The sequence below is a fragment of the Miniopterus schreibersii genome, assembly GCF_964146895.1.
Source record: "Miniopterus schreibersii genome assembly, chromosome: 12".
Taxonomy (NCBI): Eukaryota; Metazoa; Chordata; class Mammalia; order Chiroptera; family Miniopteridae; genus Miniopterus; species Miniopterus schreibersii.
In genome coordinates this window covers 27,114,016-27,137,577 of record NC_138112.1, presented here as the reverse complement: position 1 = coordinate 27,137,577, position 23,562 = coordinate 27,114,016, and the positions used below count along the sequence as shown (strand labels likewise).

Sequence of the window (23,562 nt, the reverse complement as noted above, 5' to 3'; positions counted from 1 at the left end):
TGGAAGTCAAAAACAAACAGCTGGGGGATGGCAAGGAGGCTGGAAAGCAAAAGCTCACTAAATAGCATTTTCAGAAACCAAAGACCTAGCCAGGTAACTCGGTTGGTTGGAGCGTCATCCTATACACCAAAAGGTTGTTGGTTTGACCCCTGGTCAGGGCACGTAAGGGAGGCAACCAATCGATGTTCCTCCCTCTCTCTCCCCCCTTCCTCTCTGTCTAAAAATCAATAAACAAACAAACAAACAAAAAAACTCCAAGAAATCAGAAACCTAGTTCTGGTTCTATAAGCCCAGGCACAGAACAACCTCAGAATCATCCCCACAAGTCCCTTCAGTCCAAAAGCAAAGAGGGGATCAGCGCATGATTCCTCTTGTATGGAGCAGATCCTCGGTAGGGCCTCTTTCAGTGCCCACAGGCTATAGGCCTCATGCCCATCTGCTCCCCTTGAACGGCATCACTCCTCCCCAGGCCCAGGGTCCTGGACTTGCCCTTGGCCAAGTCAACATGAGGTGCTTGGACCTAATGAAAAGGTCCCCCAGAATGGTGGTGGAAGACAGGGCTTGACTCACACCAGATTTCCTATCACCCCGACCCTTCTTCCTATCAGTTCACAAAAGCAAAAATCAAGGGCAGCACCAGCGGCAGCTGCTGGGGCACCATCAGAAACAGTGGACGGAAGGAGAGCCTGGAAACCCACCACGACAAAGGGGCTCAGCATTTCCGCTGCAGCTGCAGACTCGCTGGTGCCAGAGGCTACACACTCACACCCCTTACAAGGCCCAAGCAGAACTCTGCATTTCTGAGGATATTTTCATCAACTACTGCAGGTGCCCAAGGAACTCCTCCACTCTACTCCCACAGAAGCACAGAACCACATGGGATACTCGGCAGCCTGGAATTCCAGGGGCCAAGAAAATACAGAAGGTGGAGAGGACAAGTCTCTCTCCCCAGGTGGCCCGGTAGGGGAGGCGGGATTGCAGAGCACACATAATGCCACGGATGTGGAGGGAACGGAAGGGACTCGCAGCGATCCAGTATTCACGGTCCCGGCTTCCTGAAGTAGGAAGATGACCCACAGCTTTCTGCGTCTTGTCCTCTGAGAGGCTGGCGGAGTCCCCACTTCCCAGTCTTCTTTAAGAATCAGCTAATACGGGAGAAGGTGTGACTTTGGGTGGTGGGCACACAGAGCAATATACAGATCTGGCAGCACAGAAACCCACACCTGAAACCTAGACGTTCATATTAACCACTGTCACCCCAATACACTTAATTTTTTAAAAAGTACATTGGACAGTTGAAAATAAAAACTAGAAATCTTAAGAAAGTCAGTTCACAATGGTTAAGAGCCACTGCACACTTTTCATACTTTTTAGCAGGACACACACTGCAATGATGAAAATCCCTAGGTAAAAGGTTGCATATTAGAACTAGATGAGATCCTAGAAATCCTTTCAGATTTTATCATTTGTTCTTTAAAAATACTTTACATTAAAATAATGTGTATTGCCTTGGGGGGAAAAAGAAAAAACACACACAATCAACTAATAGATTCTCTGCGCTGCCCTTTCCCCTTACTTCTAAAAGGGGTGTAATAGGCCCGCGTGGGCAACCTCGGGGTTGCTGTGAGGAACATAAGAGGATAGCATTTATGAAAGGGCTTTATAAACTGTGAACGGGTAAAGCATTAATGTTACCAAGAGACTCCTATGGCTGATTAGTGTAAACTCCCTGCCCCTCTTGAGGAAACTGCTCAAGGCACCTCACCTGCTGAGAATGGGGAGCAGTGCCCTGTCCAGGTGGCTTGTGGGAGGAGCATGACAAGTAAAGAACCCCATTCTCATGATCTCCACTACTTACGGCCACCTCCTGTCACCATCATAGCTCAGTGCGCTACCTCACACCAGGACGGCCACCCCCTTTCCCATGGCCAGGTCCCAGGATGGCCTGTCTGCTGCTGTTTTCTCAGGAAGAGGAGGTGGAGTTAGCGAATGGGCACCTGAAGACCAGGATTCGATTCTCACTTCCGAGACCTATGGACTGTGTGAGTTTGGGCAAGTCACCTGACCTGTCTCAAAGTCAATTTCCTCACACATCAGAGCGGGTGAAGTTATATCCTGCCACATCCCTGCAACTGCGAAAGAGTGCTATGAGCTCAGAAGAAATAATGGGCGTGTAAACCCTTTGCAATTTGGTGAGCACTGTCTGTCTGTGAATTAGTAGTAGTAGTAGCCATAATCAGACACTCTGAATTTCAGCATGCTCATTTATAAAGCATCATATTCAGTTAGGATCAGAATATGAGAAGTGGTGCAAATAAATCCATTATTCATGATCCTTGTGAGTCAGAAAATAAGAACATGGCTTATGCTCCTTTTGGAGAACTCCTGGGATGGGATCATGCAGTTAATACTATCCTACATTCAGGAGCCCTTTCACTGCCTCCAAAGCCCAAGATTACACAGGCAATAGTGGCAGGGCCTGGCCTCAAGCCTGCTCCTTCTACCACGTGGGTAAGTGAAAGTAGCAGAAATGTTGACGTGGACATTTGGGTGCCTCCCAATAAGGACAGTGTGTCAGAGCTGCCACTCCTTCTTGTGGGACACAAATGAAAAACTGGCTCCGGCAGAGCCACTTTTAATTGCTCTTGAAACCAACTCAAACATTTCTGAAAGTATGCAGAAATGTGAGTTACTTCCCAATTTATTTTCTTTTAAAAAACTGTATAAATTTTAAATGTTTCTAATTTAGTTCATAATTCCGTAAAAAAGTGAATTCTGCAAAAAAGAAAAGATATAAACATGCACACACATCCATATATATGGATGTAGATGTATGTGTTTGTGTATATTTCATTTTTAACTCAGTGTTTAGTAAGTTAAAGGACTTTTGTTAGGTTTTTAATCAAGACTCTCTTTCTGGCAGGAGTCCTATGGGATCAATTGAGAGATACCAAGGAGGAAAATGTTCCACCAGGAAGTAAACCTAAAATTGGAACCCATAAATTCAGGCTCCAAGTCAGAACTACCACTTATGGTTGAGAGAGAGAGAGAAAAAAAAAAAAGTGTCTCGTCTTATGAACTGGTCCCCCGGCCCCCGGCCTGGGAGCCTCTCTGGCCCGTTACCTGACTCTCTCGTCTTCAGCCCTCTTCAGGGCAGCATCCCGCTGCAGGACCTTCATGATGGTCTCCTGTTCCTCTTCTGTTAGGAAGCTTAAGTCGATCATTTTGAAAGGCGTATGCAAGAATGACAGGAGCAAATCCGGCTTAAGCTTCGAAAAGCTAAACAGCTCTCCCTGTAGCCTGGGTGATTAAAAGATGCAAAAGCAAAATGAAGCAGTCTCTGGTTAAGTTCTGGAGCAGAAGTCTTGTTTTGGCTCAGCAGGAGTTTTAGGTGGCCAATGGCAAAATCCTAAGTGCCCTAGGCCCTGGGGGCAGGCATGGTCGGAGGGGCGACAGCGGAGAAGAGGCTCTGGGAGGGAAGCCGCATTCCTTGCCAGGCAGGCCACTTGTTCCTACAGCAGCATTTCTACTCGCACCCCTTCTCTGGACCAGTCTTCAGGCACAGTTAATTCTTCGGTCCTTGTCACGGGCTCGAGAGAGTCAGCACGATGTGAGCACCACCTACGCGGGGAATGGGGAGAAAGCAAACATCAGCGCCAGGTCATTCCTATAAGCACTGCTTTTACTACAGGACAGCAAACATGCGGGGGGGGGGGGCAGTGCGAGATGGTCTCTGAGATCAGGGAAACCAGTTCTGCTGCCTTCCTGAGCAAATGGCAAACGGGTCATGAAACACGCTTCCACTCAATTCCGGACCCCCCAAGATGGGGAGCACACGAAAATGCCCCTCAGTGTTCATGATCCACCGAGGAAAGAGATGTCTACACAAAGGAGCTGGTCTCAAACTCATAGGACACCAGACTAAAAAGTTATGGTAACAATCAGCAAGACCAGGGAGACACGATTTCGGTTGTCAAGTGACTGTGGGTAAGAAATTAGAAAAATCCCCAGACGCCCACTCCTCCATGAGTAGGAGCGTTCCAGGGGGGTGTCTGTGCCGCGCAGTGCAGGGGAGCTAGGGTCAGGTAGAGGGTGTGTATATAAACTGGGGGAAACAAAGAGGCAGAATTTTGAAACACCTCACTATCCAAAGTGAGCATTTTAAAGTAGGGCGATGGGCAAGAATCCTATTTTCTCCGATGCACCTCAATCCCACATACAATGAGAAGATGAGATCTGAAGAATGGGCAACCAGACACGACTTGAGAGAGGACCAACTCCAGGACCTGGGCCCCGTTAAGAAGCGTAGTGCTGCATATACAGTGGGTACAAAAACCAGGTGTCCAGCCCAGCTGGGCGTGGCTCAGCGGGTGAGCATCCACCTAGGATCCAGGCGATCGCAGTTCGATTCCCAGTCAGGGCACATGCCCCGGTTGCGGGCTCGATCCCCAGTGTGGGGTGTGCAGGAAGCAGCCGATCAATGACTCTCTCATCATTGATGTTTCTATCTCTCTCTCTCTCCCCCCCCCTTTCCTCTCTATCAATAAAAACGTATTTAAAAATAAATAAAATGAATATAAAACAGCACATACATCCTGTATCAAACATAGCTACTAAAACTATATTCTAGCTTCCTTTCTGAATTTATACTTTTGTTTCATCCAACTGAATAAGAGTGTACTTGGTTGTATATTTCCTGTTTCTCTTTTGAATTATGTTTGCTATCTCCCCCATGAAATTAGGCCTTCATGGACAGGTACTCTGAAGACCTTTGTTTTATCTTCTTGTATCTCTTTACAAAATTTCCATAGAGACTACTCAAATAAATAGTAAGACAATGCTTAATTTTCTTTAACATTTTGCATGTACTTGCCTGCTTGTTCATCTTGAAAACCACTCATACTTCAAAATGAAAGTCTCCACTTCCAGGAAGCCTTCCCTAACTTCCACAGCCAGAATTAAATGCTATAGTAGATTCGCTTATTGTTCCTAACTCTTTGTTCCCTCCCTGAAACTGAACTATACAACCCCGTTGCCACTCCAATAAGCAGAGTATTCATCCCTACCTTCCCAATTCTGGGCTCGCCCTGTGACTTACTTTGGTCAATGGAATGCTACAAATGTGATATAGGCATAGGCCTTAGATGTGCTTGTGTGGTCTGGCTTTGCTTCTTATACTCCTGCATGTGCCACAAGAAGAGCTTGCCCAAGGTAGTCACTGCCTCTTTTTTTTTTTTTTATGTTTTTATTGATTTTAGAGAGGAAAGGAGAGATAGAAACATCAATGAGAGAGGAACATTGATCAGCTAGCTGCCTTCTGCATGCCCCCCACTGGGGATTGAGCCCACAACCCAGGCATGTGCCCTGACCAGGAATCGAACCTGTGACCTCTTGGTGCACGAAACGATGCTCAACCAACTGAGCCACACTGGCCAGGTACCACTGCTTCTTCAGTTTGGATCCCAGAAAGAGAGATACAAGGACAGACCAGAACCTGAACCACCTAAAACAGGGTCATTCTAGCTGACCTGTAGGTATGGAAAAAAGAAAGAAAGATTTGTTGTTGAAAGCCACTAAAGTTTGGGGCTGTTATATAATATTTTTGTAGCAGGGACTTGACTTCACAAAAACTTTCTCCTCCATCTACATACCTCCACTATTTTAATTATTTGTCTGCCTTTAGTCTCTCCCATTTGACTGTGAGTCCCTGAATATGAATAAATAAGTGAACAAGTAAATGAATGAATGGACCTAATCCAAATACACAACTTCACTAGGGGACGGCTATCTCAATTCTTTCACGCACAGTAACTTCCTTAGATATCAAAGGCTGGCGAGGAAATGGATTCAGGCCACATTCTGGGAACCATGTCCCCAGTGAGGTATTACACTGCCATACAGTTCAATGGGAGGTTGTTTTTAAGTTCAGTGTGGGGGTCAGGAATAGAACAAAAGAGAAAAAAACACTTAGGCTGTCCAGAAGTGGTAACTGGCAGGCCAGGCTGCTAATGGGGGAAGGGAAATGCTGGTTTCCACACCTTCAGGTGGAACTATAAGCAAAGCAGAGCTTCTGTGTAAAAGCCTCTAAGGGTTAAAAGTTTTTCCTAAAAATAAGCTGTTAGTGAAACAGGGAAATATCCTCATTTTACAGACAAAGGAGTGAAGGGCTGGAACCCTTGGCTCCTAACTAAGTAGCCAGGAGTCACTGACCAGTCAGATGGCAGGAGAGCGCTCGGATGCCCATCGAGATTCTTCAATACCAGGTGCTCCTTAACTCCCAATATTCTGGGTGTTATCCATCGTGGGAGCTAATCAAACACTCCATCCATTCAACAAACATTTATTGAGATCCTTCTGTGCCTGGCACTGATCTAAGCACTAAAGAAACGGCTATAAATAGAACAGGAATAAACTTCCTGGCCTTTGTGGAGCTCACATGCTAGTTGGAAGAGACAATGTTCAAACTAAATAATAATAAAAAAATTAAAAACAAAGCTAAGTAATTAAATTATGTAACCTACTGGCAGGTGAAAAGAGCCACGGAGGAAAACAAAGCAGGGAAGGGAAGGGAATGATAAGGGGGGAAGTTAAGCGGGGAGAGTTAACGAGTTTTAAAGAGAGTGTTTAGGGCAAGTCTTGCTGAGAAAATGACAAAAACTTAACAAAGATGAGGAAACAAGCCACGCGGATACCAGGCTCCTGAGGTGGGAGTGTATCTGGTGTGGTCAAGAAACCTCAAGGAGGCCAGTGCTGGACTCTCAGACGGGCCAGGAGGAGATGGAGCAGGTCAGAAAGGAAACAGATCAGGCTGTTAGGCTTTGTAAGGGCTGTAAGATCTCTGGTTTTTTCTCTGAGATGAAGCAGCATTAGGAGAGGCAGGAAAAAAAGAGAATAAATATTTACTGTGCACCTCCTATGTGCCTGGCACCTTACATACATCATCCCATAGGCTCCTCACAAGATCTGAGCAGGTGTTTTGTTATCTGTGGTTTTTTAAAGGAGGTATTCCAAGGCTCAGGGAGGTGTTCGCCACCAAGCTTATGTTCAGTAGAGCTGGCATTTGCTGGTGGCTCTGTCAGGTTAAGCCACCCCAATGCTGACATCTCACTTAAGTCCCCCCTCTGCACGGATTTCTCAAACTGGGGAAGCAGGACAAAACTCTTCTGGCTGGCTGTGGACCCTCGGTCTCTACTTAAGCAGCAAAGATCCACTGGCCCACAGCTGGCGGGCAGCAATGGGGGCAACCTCAGTACAAAAATGCGGAGGGATGAATTTTGGCCACAGGGATTCCTGATGTGTTCACAGAAGGAGCAGCTCCCACGTGGACAAAAAGTTCTCCTTTGGTTCCGCCTCCCTCACGTGCCTCCTCTGCATACTGCTCAGTGGTTTAAAAAAAAAAAAATCTGACCGAGCCATATTCCACGCTTAAAACACTTCACCAACTTCCACTGCCCACTGGCTAACGCTCAAAGTCCTTACCATGAACTAGCCCCGTTTTTCCTCTCCAAGCTCCTCTCCATAGGCCCCAGACACACTGGACTTTATCAGTTCCTTTTGCCTCCAGGCCTCAGGCCTCCGCACGTGCTGTTCCTTCCTCCTAAAACACCCTTTGTTGAGCTAATACAGCTAATACCTTTTTTTTTTTTTAATATATCTTTATTGATTTCAGAGAGAGGAAAGGAGAGGGAGAGAGATATAGAAACATCAATAATGAGAGAATCACTGATCAAGCCCACAACCGGGGCATGTGCCCTGACCGGGAATTGAACCCCGATCACCTGGATCCTAGGTCGATGCTCAACCACTGAGCCACGCCTGGCTGGGCGAGCAAATACCTCTTGAATCTCAAGTTAGATGTCACTTATTGCACAGAAGCCTTCTCTAACCTCTCAAGGCCAGGTTAGGTGTCCCTCCAGTGTGCTCCATTAGCAACTGACTTCCTCAGTGGGGGTACTTCATGCTGTCTCAACTCCCGTCTACTCCTGTTTGTTCCTCGCTAGTTTATGAGCAAGGCCTGGGCCTCTGAGTGCTTGGTATCCCCATACCTGCCTCTGTGCCTGGCTCCTACTAGGCACTCAAGTATTTAATACATGAACGCAGGTCCCCCTTTACATGAACCTGGCTCTAAGGCCCATAATTAAAAAATCAGGTCCATATGAATTCATCAAGTTCCAGCTCCAGGTCTTTTGTGTGACAGTGCGGTCTCAGTTTTCTCATCTGTATAATGAGTATATTCACCCCTACTTCCCCCACCTTATGGAAATTACTGTGAAGCTCTGGGAAGAATGCAGGACACCATCAAGGACAAATATGGAATGAAAAGTAGTTGGAGCAGTGGCACAAAAGGGAAATTTCAGAGCTCCAAATGCAGACTGTGCTTAATTCAGTTTCCGTGCGCCAGCCTGACTATGCCACATCGATAAAAGCCAATACTCTTCTCCTGGTCAACTGTCCAGAAGTGAACCTGGAGAAAGAAACCAAGGCCCCAAACAGTATGGCAGCAAAGAGAAGAGATAGGCTTGTGCCTTAATCCCAATCGTTCTGCCTGACCAAACCCAGGTTAGAACCTGATTAACCAAAGCATTTGTTCCCCAACTCACTCTGCCGCAAAGAGGGGCCCAGATGGTACCCTCTCCTTTCCCAGATGGCTGTTGCTGTGCCAAAGCCTGCAGACCCCAAGGAAGGGGGGAGGAAAACTCGAGTAAGTAGCGACTCTCACATGATGAGGTTTTCAGAAGAGAAGCAAATTGTTCTGACAGTCCCATGATATCAAGAATGAAGGCTTGAAAGAAAAATCTGGGAGGCAGGAGAGCAGGAACAAATATGTTTGAGTTGGGGTGGGGCTGGGGAGAATGGTGTGGGACAAGAACAGGCCCAATCAATTAGGGGGCTCACCCCCAGCAGCGATAAACCATCACACACAAAACCAAACACTCTGGAAACTTCCTAGATCACAGTGGCATCAAAGGATAAGTGGAATAACCCACAGATGGTTTGAAAAAGCCTAGGAAACAACGAGTGGAGTGAGATGAGCAGAGAACATTTGCTCACCATTCCCCACAGCAGGAAGATCTCCCCACAGGGGACTGAACTGGTGGTGAGCAGACCAGCAGGCAACACTGCCAGGGCACCGTGCCCAAAGAGTCAAGTTCCCTGAGCCGGCTGCTCCACTTCTTAGGCTTAGTTTGCATTTGGCTGAACTTGCCTATAATTTCCACCCTTCGCCTACAGTTTGCCCTGTCACCCTCAGCTCACTCTCCCTTTCACACAACGATTTAAAAGGAAGAGAGTTTTCTTGATCTCCTGGAGTCTCCTTTGTTGAGGGTTAAGAGGAACTTCCTCTTTCCTTCGACTGTTCCTCACATGATGTCTTCTGAGCCTCTCATGATCTTGGTCATTTTTCTCCGGACTGAAAAGTGAGCAGTTGGTGCTAAGTACTTCACACGAGTCATCTCAGTGAATCCCTGTGACCACACCGTGCAGGCAACCCTGGGCTTGAGGAGGTAAATAGCTTATCTACAGTTGCTCAACCAGAACACAATTTCAACCCAGGGCTGGAAGACTCTAAAGTCACCGGTTTTCATCTCCACCACATCACCACCCTCCTCATAGTCGAAGAGCTCACATGGCTAGTTAGAGGCAAAGAGGAGCCTAGAACCCAGCTTTCCTGATTCTCAGGCCAGATCTTTCGCCCTGCCGCTCCTCCTTGTGTGTACCTGCATTCTTCTTTGTCATCTCCATGGGTATCATGCCTGGGCCCTCAAAGCCCGGCATGCTCTTCCACGCGCAACTTGTTAGGGACAGGAAAATGACTGGGCCCTTTGGGTTTGTTTTATGGACAGACATGGGGGAAAAAGGACAGGCATGAGACAGAGAAAAAAGGGCACCTGTGTCAACATGCAGGTGTTTGTACATGTCTACTGGCCTCTTAGAATGGTAGAGATCCCTGGAACCAGAAACTATTATTTAAAAAATCTACTTTAGCCTGGCGGTGTGGGTCAGTGGTTGAGCATTGACCCATGAACCAGGAGGTCGAGGTTCGATTCCCAGTCAGGGCACATGCCCGGGTTGCGGGCTCGATCCCCAGTAGGGGGCATGCAGGAGGCAGCCAATCAATGATTCTCTCTCATCACTGATGTTTCTATCTCTCTCTCCCTCTCTCTTCCTCTCTCTGAAATCAATTAAAATAAAAAAAAACCTATTTTATCTGTTTAAATTCAATTAGAATGTTTTGTTTCATGCTTACACAGAAATGTGTTCATATGAATGGCAAACTGTGTACATAGCATTGTCAGGAAACAATGCTATACAGATATTTTCCTGTTTCTGCATTGCCAGGGCTTCTGTCACTCTATTAAAAAGCATGCAAATCACTCAATCTAACGTGTTGCCTAAATGGGGCTTCTTACGGGGGAGAGAATAATTCATTGTCTAGTGACTGGTTTAAGGCAGCCCCTCAAAACCTGAGTTGAGTGAAGAAGTGAAATGAACAAGAATTGAACCTATGGAGAAGTGAATAAATGAAAGAATGGGGGTGGAATAGGCAAGAAAAAGCTAGTTTACTGCCCAATGTTTCTGTTTTACATTTTAATTGAAATAGCAAAACTGACAGGCAACCTCAAGTTACAAAGCTTTCGTGTTTGTGAGGAGTCTTCCAAAGGTGGAAGCTGATTTTCTACTGCTTGCAACTCCTCCAGCTCCAGGCTGATGTGGTTCACAGCTAAAGTTTCCCATAGACTGACCTGGAGACCTCAAGCTAAGAACAGGGAGAAGAAATACTACTTCTATGGGACAATTCCCCCCTTCCCATTAATCATATTCAAACCTAAAGATAATGTCCTTAGATCAGCGATTTTCACCCTTTTTCATCTCATGGCACACATAAACTAATTACTAAAATTCTGTGGCACACCAAAATATGTATTTTTTGGTAATCTGACCAAAAAAAAAAAAAAGGGGTATAATTGCGAGTCATTCAAACCAGATGGCTATTTGTTGTGTTGGCTGTTGTCATTTTTTTCATGTGACGATCTAAGGGAAAAGAGGTCAGTGCCCCTTACTAAAGAGTCAGGTACTGCATGTTTTGAAAGTTCTTGCAGCACACCCACTGAAAATCACTGCCTCAGATTTCTGAAAAGCTCATTTTTGCCATTCTTAGGCCTCACCTTTAGACTTATGGTATCCGTAGGAATCAACTATTTCAATCAAGCCCCAGCCAAGGGCAAGATAATAGGCCATTTGAGGAAGATAGCATAATATACAGCTAACCTTTATACAAGTACTATAAGTGCTAGCAAAGGAGGCACACACCAAGTATTGGGGCCCAAAGGGATTTAGGAAAGAGAAAAAAATGCAGTGAGCCTGGAAGGCTAAATTAAAGATGCGAGTAGGCATTCTGGGCAGAGCACTGGGCTAGGAAACCACAAAGATGTTCAAAAAGAAGACTCGTAACTAAAGTACAGGCTACAAATGGGGAAACGTTACCGGGGCCTGACCCCAAGGAGCTTAAAATGCCAAGAGAGAAAAAATTGAACCTAAATTTTTCACATTTTCCAGTCTTGATAAATGTACCAGAACCGCCCTTTTAATCTATATTTTCTAACAGATAAAAACAGTGAAGAAAGAAAGGAGCTGGGAAAATGGGCAGCTAAAAATTCATTTTAAACTTCACACCAGGACTGAAACCTCGAATCACTTCTGAAAAAAGATGACAGCGTACGGAAGGGACAGCTTACCTCTGGAAGCACATCAAGAAGAAACGTTATACGTGGAATCTAAAGAACTTAATAAACTGATGAACAGAATATATTCAGTGACATGGAAGCAGGGATCAGACTGACGAATGTCAGAGGGATGGAGGAGGGCGGGTGGGTGGAGGGGGAGAGAGTGACCAAAGAATTTATATGCATCTATGCACAACCCAAGGACATGGACAATGGTGGGGAGAGGGACTGGGGAGGGGGAAGGGACAGGGTGGAATGGGGCACTGGGGAGAAAAAGGAACATCTGTAATATTTTAAACAAAATAAAATTTTTAAAAAAAGAAGAAACGTTAAGACACAACAGCACAAGGTTCATCTGACACTGCTCAGAGCTGCTGTAAGAGCCAACATATGTTTGGGCTCATAGTGGTTTCCCAGCTTGGGCAGTACCAGGAGCCTCATGCAGGTTGACAAAGCCAGAGAGACGCCTCCTCTCCCCTTGGATGGCGACATCCACCAGTCCCAGGTCTCCATTCTGGAAGAGGGTAAAAGCTGTGTGTGCCAACAGTTCTGATGTGCACACAGTCTCTGCCTGCGCAGCTTATGTTCTGGAAAGGGGGACAGATGTTGAACGGGCCCAAGAAGTCCTGCAAAGCAGAAGGGCAGCGTACTATAAAATTTTAACAGGGACAAGGGGAGTGAGCAGTGCTTAATGTAGTCTCGGGGGCCAGGGAAGGCTTCCTAGAAGAAATAGGATCTCGGTCTACTGTAAACTCTATAAACTCTACAGTGATATCTAAATTGGGAGTTCTATCACTTTAACTGTATCGTTACTGCTTGTATCCAACTCTGACTGATGAGCAGCAGATTACCAGACATCGATTGCTCAAGATCTCCTGAATCAAATCCACAGCAGGCATTACAGATGAATTCTATATTTAATTATTTTCTAGGTTTCAAATTCAGAGGAAAAGAGTGGAGAAACCAACTGATTCATTAACCAGGCTGGAATTAAACCCAGGATCATAAAGTTAACTGAACTGTAGCAATCCCCAACTCAGACTTCACAAGAGCGACATAAAGCCTCACTTTCGATGCAATCGTGTACATTCCTGTCTGGCCTGAGAGTCAGGGACTCTCTCCAAATGTACTAATTCAGGGGGTTCCCAAACCTCACTACATTCGCATCACCTGAAAAACTTTTTAAAAATATACCCACACCAGGTCTCTTCACCCTCCACCTCCCTGCAGCTATTCTGATTGAGCTGGTCTGGGGCCAGACTCTACTTGGAATTTTTTTTTTTAACTGCCTAGGTGACTGTAACATTCAGCCAGCATTGAGGTCACTGAGCCAAAGGTCCTCTCCTCTTTTTGGCCCCTGCTTGAATCCAGGACCCCAGGACCTAGGGGTTAGGCAAGCAAGATACGAAGGAACAAAATAAGAAGACAGATTGTATGAGCACAGCACCCACACTTGTAACACTCAGAGAGCGAGGCCTCCTTAAAAGTAAAGCACCTCAGGCACAAAATTGAAAGACACTCACTCTTAGTGTCAGCTCTTGCATGCCCTCATCTCCATAGATTTTGTGTCCTGGGCACCTCCCTAGCCTCACCCTAGTCCCAGACACGTTCAAATCCCTCTGGCAGGGCCATTATTTATCCCAAAGAGACGTCAAGATGCTACCAGGTGCAAGGCCCTCCTTGTTCCCCTCCATTCTCTAAAGCAGGGGTGGCAAACCTTTTTTCCGCCAAGGGCCATTTGGATATTTATAACATCATTAGCGGGCTATACAAAATTATCAACTTAAAAATTAGCCTGCGATATTTGGTCAAACCTTTAATTAACTCACCCCTAATGTGATGGCTGAAACTGCTCAGACACACTTTGAAACTGGTATAGGTGGAGAACGCCTACGACATCCATGCACTATACCCCTGGGATGGAGTGGAACACACTGGTTTGGGAGTCAGCAATTGGAAAGGAATTCATCTTTAATTCGTGCTTTGCCAGTTCCCCTGAGGACTCTGGGTTTGCTTCTTGGTCCATACCATGTGGGCAGTACTTCACACGGTTACTGTAAGGATGACATTAGGCTGTAAGTAAAATGGTGCGGGACATGTAAGTGCTTCATAGACATCTGGTGACAGTGCATCTACTGTTTCACTCACTCCGTCACCTTCCCATGCCACCTGCAGGCTGGACTGTTACTGCTGCTGCTTCTCCTGTTTTCCTCATTACTCTGTCTCCCATCTTCTGACCTTCCTCCCCACTTTAAGGAGTCAAATTCTTGATTTCTGCAAGCACCCCTCTATCCTTCCCACTAGGCCTTGAAGGAGATTAAAAAATCTTCTAAATTTCAGGATGGCAGTTTGGCAGTCGAGAGGTTGGGTGGAAGGATCCCATTTTTAAATGACCAAGAATTCTTCTAAATCTTCTCATCTTAGGCCTGGACCTCAGCTTTAGAAAATCAAAAGTCAAGAGTTTGACATCTTGGTCTCTGGTTCAACAGTAAGAGCCCTTTTCCAATACTGCTTCCTCAAGTGCTAGGCATAGAAGTGCCTTGGCATCCCTGTGTCCCCAGCACCTGGCAAGGTGCCTGGCATACATCCAGTGCCTCATTTATTGAATAAAGGAAAGAAAAACAGGCATTAGAGGGGGAAAAGCAACACAACTCAACAGCATAGAGGAAAAGCCAAATAAGGTTCCAAGAGTGGGACTAAAAAAGTTTGGCAAGTTACCCCCCACAGAGGTACAATATTTGTTAACTCTCTGTGTTAGGAAGAATAATAGTCCTCCAAAGATATCCACATCCTAATTCCTGGAACTTGTGAATATGGTATTACATGGTAAAAGGGACTTTACAAGTATGATTAATCTTGTGATAGGTTTCACAACAAGGGAAACCATCAAAATAAAAAGACAACCCACTGAATGGAACAATGTATTCACCAATGATATATCTGATAAGGGGTTAATATCCAAAATTTATAAAGAACTTATAAAACTCAACACCAAAAATATAAACATTCCAATTTAAAAATGGGCAAAGGATCTGAATAGAAACTTCTCCAAAGAGGACATACAGATGGCCAATAGACATATGAAAAGATGCTCAGCATCACTAATCATCAGGGAGATGCAAATTAAAACCACAATGAGATATCACCTCACACTTGTCAGAATGGCTGCCATCAACAAATCAACAAACGAGTGCTGGCGAGGGTGTGGAGAAAGGGGACCCTGGTACACTGCTGGTGGGAATGCAGACTGGGGCAGCCACTGTGGAAGGCAGTATGGAGGCTCCTCAGAAAATTAAAAATGGAACTGCCTTATGACTCAGTGATTCCACTTCTGGGAATTTATCTGAAGAAACTCAAAACACTAATTTGAAAGACTATATACAGCCCTATGTTCAGTACAGTGTTACGTACAATGGAGGACAAGATTTGGAAGCAGCCCAAATGCCCAACAGTAGATGAGCAGATAAAAAATTTACACAATGGAATACTACTAATTGGCTATAAAAAAGAAGGAACAACATAAATGGACCTGGACAGTATTATGCTAAGTGAAATAAGTCAGTCAGAGAAAGACAAATGCTATATGATTTCACTTATATGTGGAATCTAACGAACAAAATAAACAAAATAGAAACAGACTCATAGATACAGAGAACAGACTGATAGCTGTCAGAGGGGAAGAGGATTGGGGGCTGGGTGAAAAAGGTGAAGGAATTAAACAAAAAACCCCTCATAGACAGATAGTAGTACGGTGATTACAAGAGGGAAAGGGGGTGGGGCAGGTAGAAGAAGGTAAAGGGGGGATAAATGGTGATGGAGAGAGACTTGACTTTGGATGCTGAACACACAATACACAATACAGATGATGTATTATAAAATTGTATACCTGAAACCTATATAATTTTATTAACCAGTATCACCCCCCAATATATTCAATATAAAAAATAATATTGTGATGGGGAGATTATCCTGGATAATATAGATAGACTCAATGTAATCACAAGGTCCTTATAAGAAGGATGGTCAGGAGAGAGAGGAGATGTGAGGGTGAAGGCAGTTGCAGTGACATGCTTTGAGGATAGAGGAAGGGGCCATGAGCCAAGGAATGCAGGCAGCCTCTAGGAGCTGAAAAAGGCAAGCAAACAGATTCTCCCCCAGAGCCTCCAGCAGGAACTCCTTGACTTTTATCCTGTAAGACCTCCTTCAGACTTCTGACCTCCAGAACTTTAAGATAAATAAATTTGTGTTGTTTCAAATCATTAAGTTTGTTGTTATCTGTTACAGCAATAAGAGGAAACCAATACACAGTCCGAGAACAGATAATGTGCCTTATTCATCCCTGAATCCCCAGTTTGTTGCCTGGAACTCTGTTGACTAAATACATCCTTATAAGCAACACTGAGCTGGATGCTCTCCTCTCTTTGCCCTCTAGCCAATCAGTTGCCAGATTCAGTTGACTGATTCACTGCAGCCTCCCTCCAATGCAAGTCTCTCTCCTTTTCTACCACTCATTTAGTAACTGTCTCTGAACATGGCTTCTTTCGTCCCTGGTTCTCCCTCACTTCCATCTACTGTACACAATCCAGCCAGATTTATACTCCAAAGCCCCACTTTATGCCATAGTCTGACTTAAAAATCTTTCCTAGCTCTTCCCTAATGGCAGAGTAAATCCAATTCCTCATCCTAGTATTTACATCCTACTGGTTCCAAGCTTCCTATCCAACATTCCTACCTCATGAACTCCAGCTAAACCTCTCAATATTACCTCCATACTCTCCTTGCCAGATCTTTGTTCTTGCTCTTCTCTCCACCTAGAATGTCTACTGCACACATCCAAACCTTACCGACCATTCAAATCCCAGCTTAAAAGACACCTCCTCCATGAAGGTGCTCCTGCAAACCCCCTTCTCCTCACAAATATTCCTTCCACAAGCTGGCAATAACAATTTCTTTCACTGAGCCTTCAGAACACTTACCTATACACTCTCATCTGAAGTAGGAAAGAACACAGGCCCCAGAGTCAGAGATCCCGGTACAATGGGACCCTCTTGTGCTAGTTACTCAGCTTCTCTGAGCCTCAGGCTTCTTACCTGTAAAATGGGCATTATACCTATCTGGCCAAGTTGCTGAGATTAAAGCTCATATATAGTGCTCAACACTATAAGTATTCAATAATTACACAAACATTATAGTAAATTAAGTACACATCAAATTCCCACTTCTAGACTCTGTAAGGGCAGGATGTATGTCCACTCCATTTTTTTAACCACACAATACCTGCAGGTAGTAGTGAAAAAAACTTTTCAAATATTGAATAAGTCACTGAAATGTTGGGCACATCTCTTCAGGCTTCCTGCTCTGTATATAGTAGGGATGAGCTCATTTTCCTCCATCTCAGAGATCGGGGAGAAATATACTGGTTCTTTCTGATCATCAGAGTTAGACAGAATTCTTAAGATGGAAAACTTGCAAGACCATGCCTCTAAACTACTATTCATCCCAACCAACAATAAATGAGTATTGTTTTCATTAGCATAAGTTATACATTGTTATTTTAATGTCATCGAATTCTAGCTCAGAAAACAGCTGTTGTTCCCGAGCTCAGGGAACAAAGTTCCCTTTTACTCCATTCTGTTTAGAAATCCCATGCTGGAGATGCTCCTACATTCCTTGCTTGAGTATGCAACAGAATTACCTTCCTTTAAAGGCATTCCTTACGCCACTTTTACGCTAAAGCAGAAACATGGCTTTTTACCTTGATCTAGTTGGCATCATCATGAGATTTAAAGTCAAGACCTGGTTTGAAATCTAGTCACTCACTAACTAGCTTAGTGACCATGAACGTAGCACTTACATGAGCCTCAGTTTCCTCATTTCTAAAATTGGGACTAACCCCTGCCCACCTCCCTTGCTGAATCACTATGGGGGGTCAATGAGACCATGTATGGAAAGACATTTTATAAACTGCAAAATGCTATATTTATACAATGATATTTATCCATTCGCCTTCTAACACAATGAACACCACGCAGACACCCATAGGTTGGGTAAGAGAAAGGGTTCGTGTACATTCTAAAAGAAATGAAGAGTGCTCTCACTTTACCTGCCTTCACATAATCCCCCAAACATAACAGAGAACAGTGTTATAAGTGCAGATGCCCAATAACCACAGGCAAGCTCCCCGCACAGGAATCTTAAGGAATATCTGACTTGCTATCTGTCCTAAATGAAAAGTGCTATTCAGAGTAACTGCCACATAACTGGTCAGCACTACCTCTGCTCAGGCATCATGCCGGGCTCTTTACATACATGTCATCCTGAATCTTCAAAATCCAACCATCACTCAAGGTAGTAGTTGTAATCCAGAAGGACCTTGCTGTGAGAAATGACCAGCCCACCTAAGATAGCACTTAACATGAAGAAGGGCAATACCCACCCCAACCCCGGTGTAGTTTCTTCCAAACTCTAGTCCCCTTACTGGTTTCCCAGGCCAGCTGACTCGGGACTCAGTACAATGCCTCACAGGAGGGTAAAAACCCTAATGAGCAAATCTCATAAAAAATTCAGCTGGTCTTTTGGAGAAAAACAGCCGGAGCTGACCTTAGGAATTCCACTAATTCCCCCTACCACAGAGCCTAAAAATAGCCAAAGAGCATTTCTAACTAGTAATGACCTTTCCTTTAAAGGGAATAGCATGCAAAAAGGCATGCTGGGGCCATCAACCCAAACCATGCAGTCCCCATGACAAATCCCTGTCCTAATGTTCCTGCGAGAATCTGCCTTCACACGGTCAACACTGAGACTTCGCTGCGAAGGCTCCCCCTGCGCCACTCCCCAGGCACCACTGGGTCTGTACAGAGACGTACACTGTCAACAACTAACAACCCATGTGGCCATGAGGAAGTCACTTCCCTTTCCTCGGCCTCAGTTTCCAAATCTGTAAAATGAAGTGCTAGCCTAAGGTCTCCTCCTGGTGTAAAACGCCCTGGGAGGTACATTCAACAGCCCCTCGTTGCCTTCAGGATAAAATCCAACTCAGGGTTATAAGGGCCTCTCCCAATCTGCCCCTGACTTTCTCTCCACTTTTCCCTACCCTGTACCTAAGATTCCTTATAATTACCTCTGATACCTCTTGCCTTTAGAATATGCAGTTCCCTCTACCTGCCATGCCCTTTCCCAGCTTCTTAATTCCTACCCTTTTTTCAAGTTGCAGGCCAGGTGTCACCTCCTCTGGGAAGGCGAGTCTAGCCCCTGCCTCATAAGTTGAGTTAGAATCTTCTCTGTTGTCTCACAGCAACTGTCTGTTTCCTTAGCTGTCTCCCTTACAAGCCTGGGTGCTCCCTGAAGGTAAGGGACACCATCCCTCTCCCCTGGACTCCTAGTACCAGACCCTGGGCCCACCATCTAATGTTTGCTGACACAGTCCCAAATTCCACCAGAGGACCACATGCATTTTACAGTGTTACTCCAAAACACCAGAAGTTAATTTCTTCTTTTAAAGGAATGCTTTCTCTATTCAAAAAGTGAGAAAGAAAACTATCTCCAAGCCTTTACCTTATTAGGAATTGTGACATAATCTTGTGGAGTTGAAAAATATATATTTGTCCCTGAGAAACCCCTTTAAACCAAATGAACCACAGTTTTTTAAAAAGCAGATTCAAATTTAGAAATGATGTCCAACTTGGTGGGTTTGGGCTTTTTTTTTTTTTTTTTTTACCAAGAGGAAGGAAGATCTCCAACAGGGATAAATTATACACTAAGCTTTCTGAAAATTGTCAGCCAAGCCCTGGGAAAAGCAGGAAGAAAGAATCTTGTACAGAAAAACAAAATGCCTTATGAACTATTAATAATGTTGAAAGGTATGTGCATGTATTACAGGAGATAAAGAACTAAGTTAATTAATAAGTAGGACTTGGACTTGATGGAAGAGTTGTAGAAGAAACAAACATTATCTCCCTCCAATACCTTCTTCCATCTTTACACACATATCTCTACACAAGGCAAACCAACAAAGTCTGCAGTACCGTCTGTGTTTCATAGGTGAGGAAACTGAAGTTCATGGAGGGTAAGGGACCTGCCTAAACCCATATCTCCTCTAAGCTACTGACTTGGGATTTAGACCCAGGTGTGCCTAGCCCAAAAGTTTAAAATTCTGTACAACACACCATGAAATGCTGTGCAAAAGGTGGAAGGAAGGGCCAGGCACACAAGTGCCCTGAAAAGGAGCCCAAAGATGCAAAGAGGAGCTGGGGTTTCCTTCAAACCCTCACACACCCATAACACTGAGCTTTGCGGTACAGAACGCTGTGAAACTCGATGTGTAATGCAGCCAGTGACAAGGGGGCTTTTATTCTTTACGTGCTTCCAGTTTACCAACATATATAAACAAACTCCTGACTCCTGAAGTGTGGGGAGCAGGCAGGGTGGATAATGTTGCAGCACCAGCAAATATATTTTTCCTAAACCTTTATGAACAACAAAAATCTGTGCACTGACCTGGGAAAGAGCTGTTATAGTATTAGTCCTTAAAACACCCTCCGAAGGCAGGCAGAAATGACCACCGACACATCATTAGTCAGGGTCGGCCTGTGCCCAGCCGGGAGGAGCAGCTGAAGGTGGGGTTCTGGTCGTTGCTCAGCCACTAATGATGGAAGCCCTGGGTTTCTGGGTGACCACGCCTGTAAAATGAGGCATTTGATCTCCGATCTCTTAGATATCTTCCAATTGTGTGATTATTTTTTTTCTCTCATGGGCCTCAAAACCATTGGTGAGAAAGAATTCCAACACCAGTTAGCTACCAAGTTAGCTGAGGGAGAAAGAGATATGGAGGAAAGCTATTGAGGAGCAGTAAAAAAAGGTCACCCTGTTGCCCAGTATAAAATGCCTTTTTAGAAACTAAACATTTTTTCATAAGATGTAGCTATATTGAAAGAGGAACTGATAATTAGGAAAACAGGATATAAAACCCACCAAAAGTCTTCCCTCCCCCTCCCTCCCTCCCTCCCTCCCTCCCTCCCTCCCTCCCTCCCTCCCTCCCTCCCTTCCTTCCTTCCTTCCTTCCTTCCTTCCTTCCTTCCTTCCTTCCTTCCTTCCTTCCTTCCCAGCAGTGTCTTCTGCTTGGGACTGGGGTAGGCACTATGGACACAGCTATTAAGCAGTTAAGAACTGATTTCTGCTGAGAAGATTTTGGTTCACAGCAACAGTAATGGCTCCCATTTGTACAATGTTGGGGGTTTACACTACATTCTACCATCTGTGCTCTTCTTGGGGCTCTCCAAGGTCACACAGCTGCGAAGAGAACAGATTTGCAAAGGGGGAAAGGATTATAGACAGATGAAGGGGTATAGTTGAGTGTCAATTGGGTGATGAGTGGGGAAGTGAAGAGATCATGGCAAGAAGCGGGGAGAGGTGGGACTTGAGTTGAGCTTTGAACACGGGGTAACATTTAAACAATTCACACCCTGCATTCACTAAATTCAGTGCAGAAGACGAACAATGCTACTTTAGAGAGGGTGGAGTGCAGAAAAACAAAAGGATGTCTATATTTATATACACACAGAAGCACATTGTCTTTCATTTAAGAAGTGGGCATTCTTTAGCCACCATCAATAATCAGCATGTGTGCTCTGAGTGTTTTCCCAGGAACAGAAATGGGTGGCTCTGAGCCTCTTTCCTTGGCACTCACAGTGAGTTTCAGGGAGAGGGCTCCCATGCCGTTAGGGGTATGGGATCTGTCCCACTGAGGGAGGGTGAAAATCCCTGACCTTGGCACTCTCAACCAAAACTATAAGTACCTGAGCTAACTGGCCTTCCCAAAGTGTTCTTCTCTGTGGGTGGACTAATCACATGCTTGAGAGCAAACCTGCCTTCCCAGACTGCCTTCATTGCTACCGAGGATCAAGAATGTAATTAATGAGCAACCTGGACCAGCTCCTGCGCTAAGAAGGGAGGGAAGATGAGAGGAATGGCTGGGAAAGATTTCAAGGTGGTGATAGAGCCTCAAAATTACAGGAGGGCTGAGTAAAACAGGTCCAGGCTCTGTAGATCAGACAGGATGGGATGTAAGCCAGAGAAAACGAACCAGGGAGCCTGTGGACTTAGGCTGGAGGTCTTGAGAGGGGAGACCTCAGACACAAAAAAGAGCGAGTTTCAAGTTAAGCCGCTGACTTGTTTGGGGTAGGGAATTTAGGTGACAGGAGCTCTAAGGTTTACTCTTAGCAGAATTACAGGTTTTATTTCTTACTATTGATACTTTAGTCAACCCTCTAGAATTCTGATTCCAATTTTATTTCTTCAGGTAACATTTGAAAACAATACCTATTTCATCAGGGGTTCTAAGATTTAATTCACGGGTACAGTTCACACAGTATAGGGTGTGATGAGATTAAACAATGCTCCTGCCATCCCAACCCCAAGCAACTGGCAAACAGTGGGGATGGGATGGGGGCAGGGACTATTTGATACCTTCCATATAGTGTGGGGCTGAGACTTTGTAAGTGCTTCAGGAGTGCATTTCTCATATTATCTCAAAGCCCAAAATAATACCATCCCGATCTTGCAGGAGCAAGTTAACATAGTCATCCTTTCCATAGTGCTCAGACTCCTTCGAAGAGTGGGACATTATACAATCAAATTAAATATCCCCTATTTTTGATCATAAGCAACAAACTGGGTGAAATTACTTCTTATTATCATAACAATAAGACTATCAAAGGCTTACATATCACTTGACATTTGCCAGGCACTGTTCTCAGCACTTTGTATCATTAACTCAATTTCTCAGAACAACATGCCGAGGCAAACATTTCACAGATAGGGAAACAGGCGTGGAGAAATCGAGGCAGTCCAGCTCCAGGACACACACTCTGGACCACCAGGCAGCCTGTCTTTCTTGGACAAATGTGTCACAAAGTGCAGAGTCATTTTCTGGTCTGGCCTGATGTAGAGGGCCTGGTTGTAGCCTCATAAATCTTAGGCTCTTCCTGCCCCTTTCTCTCTGCTCTGCAAACTCTCTGACCTGACTCGCTTTCTGACCTCTGGCAGATTTGGCTCCCAGATTTCCTCAGACCGGACTCCCCCAAGCGACCCCAGAAGAGGAGGCCCCAGGAGGCCCAGCGGCCACTATTCAGCTGCAACAGCCATGGGGCCATGTGCCACCGGGGAAACTTCTTGGTACGACCAAAGACAATGTCCTAAAGTCAGCCTTCACGGGGCAACTGAAAAGTCATCTTTCTGAAACTCGGGGAGAACTCTGACACAGTCAGAGGACAAAAGAAACCTTTCCCCAGGAGGAGTGTGCGATGAACTCAGCTGAGACTGAGCTGGCAACGCGATGGTCTGAAGCCAGGGCCTGGCTGGAAGGCTTCTTAACCACTGACCGCCCCAAGTTCCTTCTGCCGGATCTTCCACCAGACGCGCCAAAGCCACCGAGAGCAGGGGAGTGTGTGAACCTCATGATGTGCTACGAAAGGGGGGAAATCTTATCTAAAGACTTCATGTTCTCTGCCTGACTGATTTTTTTTGTCATCTTAGATACAAGAGAAGAAAAATAAAGTGGGAGGAGATCAAGGAGAATCGGTCTGCCCGTGAGGCTTTTTCACTTCAACTTCTGGGTCCAGAATTACATTATTTCCCAAAATAACGGCTTTCAAATGCCACTACTACCTAGGCTGAAATAAAGGGAAACAGACGATATCATCATGGGGCTTCACTTTATTACATGTCCATTTTATTAAATTTGTGCACATCAAAAGCATAAAAAATTACCAGCCTTCAACATTCACAAAAAAAAAAAAGAGAAGAAAAAAAAAAAGAGTTATGTAAGAAACAAACATAACAA

At 44.9% G+C, this 23,562-nt stretch overlaps 1 protein-coding gene across 7 annotated transcripts in view; it reads right to left on the bottom strand.

The window, feature by feature from the left end:
* The window catches only part of SYTL2 (synaptotagmin like 2), a 100,663-nt gene that overhangs the window by 53,997 nt on the left and 23,104 nt on the right, over window positions 1–23,562 (bottom strand). For 4 of the 7 annotated variants that reach the window (XM_081155023.1, XM_081155025.1, XM_081155029.1 and 1 more), the window contains exon 1: window positions 3,124–3,318. In XM_081155023.1, coding sequence (XP_081011149.1) covers window positions 3,124–3,224 — 101 coding nt within the window. In that variant the 5' untranslated portion in view covers window positions 3,225–3,318. Of the gene's footprint in view, window positions 1–3,123; window positions 3,622–23,562 lie in introns of those variants that run through there. The other 3 variants (XM_081155022.1, XM_081155024.1, XM_081155026.1) reach the window with 1 other exon arrangement.